Raw genomic sequence first — 13,384 nt, forward strand, 5'->3', positions numbered from 1 at the left:
CCATATTACCTTAAGTGTTCTGCCATCTACCACCACATTGTTGACACACTGTATGGCTCTGAGAGCATCTTCTGACCGGATATAGGTTACATAAGCACTGGCACTTGGACCCTAAAGTGAAAACCCACTGCTATTAGTTTCAAATTCAACTAAAACATTTTTTAAAAGTATCTTGCAACTTGCCTAGGATACTCTAAAAGCCTTTACTATCATTAATAATAATCACAATAATTAGAACTGTAGTAGCTTTAATTAAACCATATACTAGCTCATTGTAAAACAATCATACTTAATGAATTTTATCTGTTTTTTAAGTAGACTATAACATGTATGAATAAAATATCATCTTTGGTAGCTCAGCTAGTTAGAGCATCATCCTGATATAGTAAGGAAGGTTATGGGTTTGATCCTCAGCCAGGACACATACAAGAATCAACCAATGAATGCATAAATAAGTGGAACAACAAATCGTTACTCTGTTTCTCCACTCCCACTTCCTCTCTCTCTAAAATCAGTTTTAAAAAATCTTAGAACTGGCATTTATTCTTTTAAAATCATTTGACAGACTGATCAAGGTTACAAAAAACAAACTCTGAAAATCATTTTAAAAACTAGTATTTGAAGACATTGTGTCAAATTATATTCTCCCCAAAATAAATACACTTTGCAAGAATAGTCTATCTGCTAAGAGCAGTATAACAAAGATGCTCTATTAAGTTTTCAACATCTGAAAATATTACTAATTAAAAAGCATTAACTAATTATTAGATTAACAACAGACTCACCCCCTCCCCCCCCCTTCAAATCATCACTAAATCTTTGTTTTACTATTTCCCTCTTATTACTAGCAATTCACTGTTAAGTCCTGGAAAAGTCCACTGAACACTAAACTGCCCCACTCCACCAACAGAGGTCACTACACTAATTAAGTCCTTGACCCTCAAGCTTTCTAATCACAAAAATAAATTTTCTTCTGAACAGCCCAGGTCAAACCCACACCATAGGGAGAAAAGAAAAAAATCCCTATAATGAGTTACCTGTGAGCCTGCATATGATGTGCTATTATTGATGACAACTTTATGTATTTTACCAAACTTCCCAAAATATTCTGGTCGTTTTAAAACCTATAAAAGAAGAAGAAATAAGGTATAAACTGTCCTCACTCATTAACTTTATCCTTATAATGGGGACATAGGCTCTTCAGTGAAAGAAAAATAACTTTTAATGTTTTCTAATAAATGTGACTATTTCCTGATTAAAATTTGTGTGATTAAACTACAGGAAATTAACAACAGAATCTAAAAGCTATTTATTATTGACCCACTAAATAGAAAAATCAGACTCATTAAGTTTGGTATTTTCTATTATGTTTTAATTTCTGCAGCAATACTCTATGGACTCTTATGTTTAAAATATTCTTAAACATAAGACAGGATCCAAATATCTTAACCATGTTTTCATTAATACATGATCCCTATAAGAAATAATTTTTCAAAACAATGACCAAAATAAAGTATTAAAGACAGAGATAAGGCCCTGGCCAGTGTGGCTCAGTGGATAGAGTGTCGGCCTGCACATCTAAGGGTCTCAGTGGTCAAGTCCCAGTCAAGGGCACATAGCTGGGTTGGTTTAATTCCCAGCCCTGGTCGGGTGTGTGCAGGAGGCAACCAAATGATGTCTCTCTCTCACACTGATGTTTCTCTCTCTCTCTCTCCATCTTCCACTATCTCTAAAAATCAATGAAAAAAATATCCTCGGGTGAGGATTAACTAAAAACAAACAAAAAAGACAGATAAGAACTCAAGGACCTAAGTAGAAACAGTCTTTACTTATAAATCTATTGTATATAATATCTGACATAGTAAAGCATTGTTTATGAGCTACAAATTCCAAATATGGTACCAGAATGATCCACAACTGTCAATGCTTTATGATTTATCAGTGTGTGTGTTTGTGCACATATATAAATTTATTTAATTTTCTTATGTCAATCAATTTGACCATTTCTCAACTCTGCAATCCCCACCCTCCTCTCTTTTCTTGGCAAATAATGTATGTAAGGTGACAGATGGAAAAGAACACAGCGGGGAAACAAATTCATCCATTTCTTTCTCTATTACCTAGGGTACTTCTTCATTATTACTTCCCCTTATACTTGTGATCATCTTATGTACTCAAACTTACTTGCTAAGTTGTATTATCAAGTGTTTGGAAAGAATACTTTGCATACACTTGAACAAGTACGAGCAGAAAGCTTTCATTGCAAGAGCTTGCGGTTTGGAGAGATTGTAGGAACAGTAGGTCTATAGGTCTATTTTAGGAAAAGAACAGAATATAATTTTGAGGTAATTGCAAATCATAGGAAAGATTTTTGTATCAAGGTACATACTAGCAAATTACCAAGTTTAATATGTTCTGCATCAGACAGAATCAAAGCTTTGTGAAATAGTGTATGACTGGGGAATCATTAATTCTTAACAGTTTGCAACTTAATTAATATACAGTTGACCCTTGAACAATGCAATTTGAACTCTGTGGGTCCACTTATACACAAATTTTTTTCAATTAATATAATGGAACATTTTTTGGAGATTTGCAACAATGTGAAAAACTCACAGATGAACCACATAGCCTAGAAATATAAAAAAAATTTAAGTTAGGTGTTATCATGAATGCATAAAATATTCTATTTTATTATTTACAACCATAAAATATACACAAATCTAATATAAAACTTAACTTACGCAAACACAGACTGTACACAGTGCCATCCGTAGTTGAAAGGAGATGCATTATTACATCATAAGGGCATAAAACTAACTGCAGCACCTACTGTGCTCCTGTAATACTGTCACAGTCACGTCCTGCTCCTACTGCGGTGAGCTCAAGTATTATGATTATCTGCTTAAAATCTCATGTGATGTTAATTATCTCCATGTGCGCAGTTGTCTATCCAGTACACGGTATCACAGTAAAAAGTGCTATCTTGAGGTTCTCGTGTATTTTTCATTGTGTTCAGTACATAAACCTTAAATAACACCAGGGTACCCACACAAAGTGTCACTAGTAATGCTGGCAGTGCCCCCAAGAAGCAGAAAGAAGTTATTTCTTTACAAGGAAAAGCTGAAGTGCTCAACATGTGCTGCAGACTGAGGTCTGCAGCTGTGGGAGCCTGTCATTTTGAGGTAAAAACCCAGCATAGAAACCATTTAAAAAAAGAAAAGGAAATTTGTGAAGCCCTTGCTGCAGCTACATCAGCATTTGAAAAAACCTTGGACTTCTGAAAAAATACCTTTTTATCTCGAATTAAAAATGCAGTTTTTATGTGGGTACCGAACTGCTATAAGAAAGGCATACCTATAGATTAATGATTCGAGAAAAAACATAGTCATATTATGACAACATAAAGCAAAAAAAAAAAAAAAAATGAAGGAGCTAAAGCTAAAGAATTTAATGCCAACAAAGGATGATTTGATAATTTTAGAAAGAGGTTTGGCTGTTAAAAAAGTCAGGATAACAGGAGAAGCAGCTTCTGCCAACCAAGAGGCAGCAGACAAGTTCCCAGATGCCATTAAGAAAATCACCGAGGAGAAAGAATATCTGCCTGAACAGGTTTTTAATGCACATGAAAGTTCCCTATTCTTGAAGAAAAAAAAAAAAAAGACATTTGTTAATAAGGCAGAGAAGCAAACACCAGGATTTAAGGTAGGAAGTGATAGGTTAACTCTACTGTTTTGTACAAATGCAGTCGGGTATGCGATCAGGAATGCCCTTATCTACAAAGCTGCTAACCAACGAGCCTTGAAGGGAAAATACAAACACCAGCTGCCAGACATTTAGCTGTACAAGAAGAAGGCCGAGACAATGAGAACCCCCTTTCTGGATTGGCTCCATTGATGCTCTGTCCCTGAAGTCTGGAAGTATCTTGCCAGTAAGGGACTGCCTTTTAAAGTTCTTTTGATATTGGACAATGTCCCTGGCCACCTAGAACCTCATCAATTCAACAATGAAGGCATCGAAGTGGTCGACTTGCCCCCAAACACAATGTCTCTTAACTCAGCCTCTAGATCAGGGATCACAGGAGTTTTAAGGCTCATTACATACAGACACTCTGGAAGGGATTGCCAGTGCTATGGAAGAGAACCCAAAGGCAGAACATCATAAAATGAAAGGATTCCACCACTAAAGAGCCATCATTGTTATAGGGAAAGCTGTGAAGGCATCAAGCCCAAAATGATAAATTCTTGCTGGAGAAAACTGTCTAGATGTTGTGCATGATTTCCCAGGTTTTATGACAAACCCAATAAAGGAAATAATAAATTGTAGATATGGCAAAAAAGATGAAGGACTGAAGGATTTCAATATATGGATCTTGGAGAAATTAAAAAGTTAATAGATATCACATTAAAAGAATTAACAGAAGACGACTTGCTGGAGATGAGTGCTTACAAACCAGAGCAAGACAAAGAGGAAGGTGTAGAAGCAGTGCCAGAAAACAACTGACATCAGACAATCTGGCAGAGGTGTTCCCATGATGCAAGACTGCTTTTGACTTCTTATATGACATGGACCCTTCTATGACATGACTGAAACCAAACCAAAGGGTGGAATAAGGACTGGTACTGTACAGAAACATTCTTAGAGAAATGAAAAGGCAAAAAAGCGAGACAGAAATTATGATGTATTTCCATAAAGTTACACTGAGTGTGCCTGCCTCTCCTTCCATCTCTTCTGCCTCTGCAACCCCTGAGAAAACAAAACTGACTCCTCCTCTTCTCCTCCTCCTCAATGTACTCAGTATGGTGAGTAGGATGAAGACCTTTATAATAATCCACTTCCACTTAATGAACAGTAAATAATCCTCATGCTGTACAGTTAATAAACTTCTCTGTGATATGCTTGTTTCCATGTGAAAAATCTAATAAGTGGACAGCAAATATGTTAGTAAGAAACATTTTTGTGTAATGATTATCATCATTGCCTAAGTGGTCATCGTGCAAAATTTGCACAGAAATGCATACCCTATCCTTAATATAGGCATAAAGTGAGCAATATTTAATATAAAATTAATGTTTTCTTACTGTTTTATAAGTTTGCTTTCAAATAATTACATTACTATACAGTACACCACTTGTAATTTGAGAAAGTGCAGATTAGCCTATCATCATAAGTAGTTTTTTAAAATGTAAGATTTGACTATGATACTGTATGCCATAAAAATTCACTAATGTATAGGCTAGGCTACCATGAAACAATCATACAGCTTACACTAGGCTATCACAAAACATATTTTCTTCTTCATTATCAATGCATGAATTGTTACACCTGTAAATAAATAGGATTCTTTTCAATTATCTTTCCATTTTTGAAACCTAGTGTTAGAAATACATATAACCTCTACAGTGTTTTGTATCATATAAGACAATACTGATGTAGGTGCTGACAGATGATACATCTTGTAAACACATGATGAGAAGTTGTGGCATCAAAAACTACAGTACAGTACTGTAAATTGATTTTCTCTTCCTTATGATGTTCTTAATAACATCTTTTCTGTAGCTTACTTCATTGTAAGAATATAGTACATAATATATAAAACATACAGAATATGAATTAATTGATTGTTTATATTATCAGTAAGTCTCTGGTCAACAGTAAGCTATTAGTAGTTAAGTTTTGGAGGAGTCAAAAGTTGGATGTAGAGTTCCGAGTCATTCCTAACCCCTACATTGTTCAAGGATCAACTTTAATTACTATTACCATATTTCATTTCAGGTTCTTATAATTATAGTGTTGTCATGTTTTCTATAGCCAATTTTAATGAATTAGAAGGTGAAGTGATTACACTTTTTTTTTCACCAAATCCCCTCAGGAATATGATAGCAATAGTGGTGAAGGCAAGGATCTTCCAGTTGTTCACGGCAAAATCTCCGGGTTGAGGAGTAAGAGGAGTATATTTTGAAAAGTTTTCAGGAGGTGGAGTGTAGAACTTCATTTAATACTCCAGCTGGATACATACCAACTCAGCAAAAGGCTTCACAGCCAAAATACCTGCTTCAAAGGGTCTGGCTCGTCAGTTTGTGCTGCATCAGCATCTCATATCACATCTGAGTTTATGGCAGTAATTCTCAATAAAGGCAGCATACAAGCGGGCATTTTGGAAATTTGTGGGAAGTCTTATTGGGGAATGTTGTCAAAGTGACTGGGAGACACTACTGTTGGTCAGTGGAAGGGAGCCAGGATGTCCAGCTTAGAATGCTCAGACTAGACCTGCATAACAAAGAATTGTCCTGCACAACTTACAAAATGTCCTATAAGACATTCATGTAACTGAGAAGACTGATTATATTTAAGTGAACCTAGAAACAAACTCCGTATCATTTATAAACACAAAGTAATTCCCCACAGTTTTGACATATTTTAAATTTACAGGAAAGCGAATAATATGTAATTAAGAGAAGAATACAAATGCTTTGTTTGTAATTTTACTAAGAGTTGTTTTAGGAAACTGTCACTGCCATTTCATGGAACCATAGTTGCCACATTCATAGTGATTCTACAAATAGATGCAAGCATCTTACAATTTTATTAAGTACTGAAAAAGAATAGTTCACAAAGTTGAATATGCATACAAGTCATTTTAAATCTAGTTAAAATGTAAATTTAGATGCAGCAGTTGTGAGGCAGGATCTGAGAGTTTGCATAATAAACTCCCAGGTGATACTGGTGCTACCAGCCCAGAGGACAAACCTTAAGTAGCAAGGTTCTACAGTAGTGGTACCCAAGAATTTATAATTAGAAAGTCTTTTTATAATTACTTTCCTTTTATTTCTCCCTTATACATTTTTTTGCAAATTATGTATGTATACAGATTATCAAGAAGTCATTTTGTAAAAGTCAAAGGATGTTATAAAATGTTGTTAAAAAATGGGTACTGTGCCCTGGCCAGTGTTGCTCAATGGTTAGAGTGTCAGCCTGTGCACCAAAGGATCTCAGGTTTGATTCCCGGTCAAGGGCACGTACCTGGGTTGCAGGTTAGATCCCTGGTTCTGGTTAGGTTGCATGTGGGAGGCACTCAATCAATATCTCGCTCTCACATCAATGTTTCTCTCTCTCTCTAAGAATCAATGGAAAAAATATCCTCGGGTAAAGATTAACTAACTAAATAAATAAAAAGCAGGTGCTGTGTCTGATAAGGCTGAAGACCACTGACTTATGGAAAGTTTCTGGCCAATTTGAGTATAGCACTCTCATAACAATTTAAGATTTTTATATAATTACACTGACATGTCACACTGCAGCCAGAATAGTACTTTCAAAGTACAAATAGAGTCGTGTCACTCTGTTCCTAAGAACATTCAACAGTTTCCCACTGCCTTGAGGATAAATTGTAAACTCCTTGGCATGGTTAGAAAGCCCTTCAAAATCCATTATCACTTACCTCACCAGCCTCATCTCTCACCACTGCACTCTTCCAGCCAAACAAATCACTTGCAGACTGAGCGAGTTCTTTCTCATCCAGAAGCATTTGTATCATTCCTGTGCCAGAAGCACTTTACCCCAAAGATAAAATAGGGAACATACCTCCCCCACTGAAGGTCAAGTGCTATCTCTTGTGCCTCCACAGCATACAGCACTTCTCATAGTGTACTGTAACTTTTGTAAATAAGCAGAAACTACCTTCTTACTGGTGTATGCTCAATGTCTTACAACTTAGTGAAAAACAGAACTGTGTTGGCATTGAACAGAAAGAATTACATGGATACAGAACACTGGGGGGCCTCAATGTATCAGCAAATGGCCTGTAGTTGATAAGAAATGGCCTGCCCAGGCAAGAAAAATTCAAATAATTTAAACTTTTTATGTTAAGTTGAACACTACAGATTCTGCCTAAACATAACAGTCAACTAGCAAAACAGTATTACAATGAATAAAGAAAGTATGGGGAGTAGGCAGAGTACCCTGCTCATTACCATATTATCTATATATTCAATGTCAAATATTTACTTCACAGTGAACCAGTTTTTGTACTAACGTGGACTACAAAAGGTCATGTGACAGAATTATAAATGTCCAACAGCATGCCTAATGCATAAAGTGTCTTCTATGGGACCACAGTCAAGTGTTCATGAACATGACAGAGAAAATCAAAAACTTGATTAAGCAGATGAAAGGATAAATGGATCAATAGATCATGGATGGATAGATGCATAAATGGATGAACAACAGACCAATCATCAGTGTAAAACACACTGGGATAGGCGCTTTTAAGACAAGGCACGTGGTTGGGAGATTTTTCTAGTCCTGGCTCTGCTATGAAATAACTGTGTGGTTATAAGCATGTCACTCAACTTCCCTATGCCTCAGTTTCTCATTTGTAAATTAAATGGTTATGTCTTCAAAGTCTTTTAGTTCCTCAAACAATTTGCTCTTTCAGGCCACCACACATCTGGACTACACACCTGGGGATTCTCTTGTCCTTTTTGCTGCCTAGCCAATCCCTAATCATTCTTTTTTGTTTTTAATTCTATTTTATTTTTTCCATCTAGTAATTCTTAATCATCCTTTCCTTAGGGAGGCCTTGTGCGGATCTCTACAGATAAGTTCTCCACTGTTATGTGTTCCCAACGAGCTGTGTAGTTCCCTGTTTATAAATGTGTAGTCTACTTAAACGTTCTTAAATTCTGTCTTCCCTATGAATCTGTAAGTTTGTTAAGGGAGGAGACTGTTGAATGGCTTGCTAAACTACATCATTTCCAACATCAGAGTACCCAACACATGGGAAGTATTCAGGAGGGAATGAATTAGGTTCCAACAAATCTAAAATTTTACAACTTAGAAGACGATCATTACCTCTAATTTTCATATCTTCTAAGATAGTTTTTTCTACTGATCAATAAATAATACATTTGATCATCAATCTGGATATGTTTTCTGATGTACACAAATTATTTTCAAAATAAGTTTTAAAGTTTCCTAAACTCTCATGTTTTATTAATCATCCAAAGATAAATAAATAACAGGAATCTTCTTTGACTTGAAAGTTACACTAACAATAAGTCAACTTTTAGTTTTCCAAACTGAAAAGCTTGTATAGACAAATTAAGATAATTTTTAAAGATATTATTATTTAGAAGTGATAGGATCTAATAAATAAAATACTGGCCTCTGATCTTCCTAGGCTTTCGGGAAAAAGAAAATTCATTGTCCTCTTACCAAGCAACAATTATTTCAAAAGTATAAAACCAGCAGAGTAGTTTTTTAGGTACACTAAGACTCCTAATAAAGTGTTTTCTCTCACTGGTCACCCCTAGATCAATTTCTTTCCATTTAATAGTTCTTCAGATTAATCATACTGGAGTCATGTTATTAGTGGAAACAAGAAATCTCTTTAAGTACAGTGGTCCTCCCTTATCGAGTTTCACTTTCATGGTTTCAGTACCCATGGTCAACTGTGGTGTGAAAACATTAAATTTCCCCAACCACTGACACTGATTGCTCCTGATATCCAACCATCGACATCATCAAGACTCGATAATCCAGAATCACCCAAAGCAGATGATTCTCCTTCTGATCTATCTTCAGAAGGTCAACAGTAGCCTAACGCCTTGTCGCAGTGCCTACATCATTCAGCTCACTTCATCTCATCACATAGGCATTCATTTCATCATCTCATATCATCTCAAGATGGGTGAGTATAGTACAATAAGATATTTTGAGAGAGAGATGGAGACCACATTCACATAACACTTGTTACAGTATACTGCTGTAACTGTTCTATTTTATTATTGGTTATTGTTGTTAATTTCTTACTGTGCCTAATTTATAAATTAAGAGTTATCATAGGTATCTATGTATAGAAAAAAACATAGAATACAGGGTGGGGCAAAAGTAGATTTACAACTAAAAGTAAGTGAAACTGTTCATTCTTGTATTATTTATTAGTTATTGTTTTATTTCCCATACAAACAACTGTAAACCTAAATTTGCCCCACCCTATTTATAGGGTTTGATGCTATCCTCAATTTCAGGCATCCAAAGGGAGTCTTGGAACAAATCCCCCACAAATGATAAGGAGAGAATATTGTAAATAAAAAACAAATAACAGATTCTAAAGAAGAGGTAGAAAACCTATAATCCAAACTTCAGACTATGGCTTAATTTTACCCAACAAGTGCTGCTCCATTTACCTCTTCATGCTCTACAAATGGCCAGATCCAGGATGTATTTAAAAAAATCAAATACATTCACATCTAAGAGTTATCTAATCAAGATAAAACGTCCATTAATTTACTGGAGTAGCAGTTGCAGAAATGCAAAAGTAGATTCTAATCAATACAATTAGTAGGAGTAAACAGACAGGAAAATAAAAAACTTGCAATGGCAAGAGTGCCCTCTGATTAGGAAAAAAAGCAGAGCTGAAAGAGAAAGAGAAGGGCTGATGAAAAGCTGTGATGGTATTCAAGGAAATGGTCAAGGGTAAAGTGGCATTGTGCCTGCCTGGGGAGTTAAGTACTAGCTTAGAAAAAGAAAGAATTCGCTGCTGAGATTGAATCATAGGTCTAAAATGAGCACTCTTCTTAACATCTCTAACTGAAGAAGTCTTTTCTTGTATGAATTCTAGACCCATTTCTTTTGGCTTTGGAAAGAAGCTGGTCTCCTGAAGATCATGTGGCCTGCTAATGCCAGCATCCCTGGACCTAGGTCCTAGAATTCTTGAGTTGCCGCTCTATTTACTGTCAATGATATAGCCTTCTTGGTAAAATTTTCCTGAATTTCTCCTCCACTGATCTGGAAGCCCTTCCTAACCTCAATACACAGCAAACTCATCATCAGCAAATATTTATTATTCTCTCTAAATTGAATTTTATAAAATCAAAGTTTAGACTCCTTAAATTTCCTCTTTCTAGGGTCATTAGCTTACTTAGCCAAGTCTGATGATTCCCACCTTCCTAAGCATATTCACTACAATCCTCCCTCTGACTGGTACCATGATGAGCATTACTTCAAAACCTTTTCAATGGGAACTTTCAGCAGATCCCCCAAATCCAGCTCTCTCCTACTGAAGTAAACAGACTCTGGCTGTCAACCAGCTTCTATCTCCCTTCCCATTAATCTAGTCAGCACCTCCTAGTATATCAGAAACTAAAAATCAGCAGATGTGCATTCAAAGGCATCAGGTCTAAAGTTATGAGTTAAACTACACTAACTTTTACTTTTATTTTATTTTATTTTTATCTATGCTGTCCTGAGAGGGAAATTCCACTTTCTTGGGGAATTATATAAAACAGTTACATAGATTGATTATCTTCGCTAAAGCCCATGAAAGCCTAGGCCCACTGGCTCATAGGATAGAGTCGTTTTGATTTGTTAAAAACAACAACAACAACTAGAGAGAACAAATTAAAACAATATTTGGCTGATTTAAAAAACAAACAGAAAAACATTACCGTAATAAGGCTGGTGGTGGAAGGAGAGAAAAGAGGTAATAAGCAAAAGTTAAGATCTCCCCTACTCCCAAACAAATGACAAAGAACCTGGTCCATTATTTTCTTTCATCAAAGTCTCCCTCTTTCCTGAAAACTGGCTTGAAATGAAATGAATGAGTCAAGAATGCTGATACAGCTCTATAACTGTTCTCTAGATAATCCTACAGCAGGGGTGAGGGGGGCAGAATTAAAAAGAGTAGCGATCTCTAGTGGGTTCATGTAACTGCATCTCCACTGTTGGCCTTTATATGGCTACAGAAAGAAAGTAGTCATGTCACATGTTAGCCTTAACAGCAAAATAGAACTATTATCCAAGTTTCAGATTATTAGCACTAAATGGGACTTTAGAGATCTAGTACAACTGCTTAGTTTTACAACTAAAGAAAATGAGGCCAAGAAAGATTAAAACACCTGCCTAAGATCACAATTAGTTATTGATTTCTTAGTGATTAAAAAATCATTTCTCGTTTTCTCCTAAGTTTCAATATTTTCAGTGGAATCCTGCAGTTGAGCAGTCAGCTCTTATTTCCAAATAAGAAAAGCAAATACAAAAAATGTCAAGTTGAGAAAGAAAATAGAAGAGGACTTACCTCTGGGTCTGCTAGGCGCTGAGACAGACCTACGACAAAGACAAGGTTTTTTTGTACAACACGTACACTTGCCAAATGTTTGCGATTTTCTGATATTTTCTGTTTTCTTTCATTTTGTTTCTGTTTTTTCTCATTTTTTATCCTTTGCAGTTCTTCCTGGGAGAGTGGTTTATAAACTGCTGGGTCTTCTGGATATGGCTTTAAGCATAAAACAAACATAGAAGTTAGTATTAAATAAACAGAAAAACTATACAAACAACAATTATCAAATTCTGGACGATGAGTATATGGTTACATCTCCCTTTTTAAGAATTTTTTTATTATTTAATATATTCTTATTTAATAAAAGTTAAACATGCCCTGGCCGGTTTGGCTCAGCGGTTGGAGCGTCGGCCTGCGGTCCAGAGAGACCCGGGTTCGGTTCCCGCTAAGGGCATGTGCCTCGGTTGCAGTTTGTCCCCGGCCCTGGTTGGTCGTGCGGGTGGCAGCCACTCGATGTGTCCCTTTCACATCGATGTTTCTCTCTCTCTCTCTCTTCCTCTCTCTCCCTCCTACTCTATCTGAACAAAAAATGGAAAAATGTCCTCGGGTGAGGATAAAAAAAAAAAAAAAAAAGTTAAACATTAAATAATATAGTTTTTTTAAATACTTGTTCTTTAGAGCTTAGCACAGACCATTTTTAGTGCTAAAACTTAAACCACCACCACCAGTTCTAAAATAAAAAAATTAAAAAAAAAAAAAACAATCTTGGGATTCCTACAGTGCCTAGCACACAGTTTATAAAAAAATTAAAATTCTAAGGTGCTGTGTAAGAGGCAAAAAGTGTAAGCTTCCTCATCTAAATATGGGTTTCTGTATTACAATCAACAAATATTTAATGAAAACCTACTATGTGCTAAAAGATTAGTAAAGTACTTGATTTTCAACACATTCCCAGTCAAAGAGAAACACACAAGGGGAAATAAATATAATACACAGAGACTCCAGCTTAGGAGTCTGAATTAGTTTCAACATTTACTAGCCATGTGGTCTTAGGCAAGTTCATCAAATTCTATACCTCATTATCCTCACAAGTAAAATGAAAATAATCTTAAAGGTGGGCCTCTAAAGATAAAATAACGCTCATAAAGCAATTATTATTACAACTGGCACATAGTAATCCTTAATAAATATTAGCAATTATACCATTGTAATTTTTTTCCCTTTCTCGTCATTAGAGTATTGTTTTTATTCCTATTGCTAATGCCAAGGCTACACGGCCTAAATAAGAGCTGTGGCTTTGAAACGTGGCTCAATCACTACTCT

At 35.8% G+C, this 13,384-nt stretch overlaps 1 protein-coding gene across 3 annotated transcripts in view; it reads right to left on the minus strand.

Annotated features, from left to right (window-relative positions):
- The window catches only part of CNOT4 (CCR4-NOT transcription complex subunit 4), a 147,828-nt gene that overhangs the window by 50,775 nt on the left and 83,669 nt on the right, over positions 1-13,384 (minus strand). For all 3 annotated transcript variants that reach the window (XM_036246161.1, XM_036246163.1, XM_036246162.1), the window contains exons 3-5: positions 12,080-12,277; positions 1,038-1,124; positions 10-111 (exon numbers count right to left, since the gene is read on the minus strand). In XM_036246161.1, coding sequence (XP_036102054.1) covers positions 10-111; positions 1,038-1,124; positions 12,080-12,277 — 387 coding nt within the window. The remainder of the gene's footprint in view (positions 1-9; positions 112-1,037; positions 1,125-12,079; positions 12,278-13,384) is intronic.

Source organism: Molossus molossus, unplaced genomic scaffold (genome assembly GCF_014108415.1).
Source record: "Molossus molossus isolate mMolMol1 unplaced genomic scaffold, mMolMol1.p scaffold_m16_p_7, whole genome shotgun sequence".
Lineage (NCBI taxonomy): Eukaryota > Metazoa > Chordata > Mammalia > Chiroptera > Molossidae > Molossus > Molossus molossus.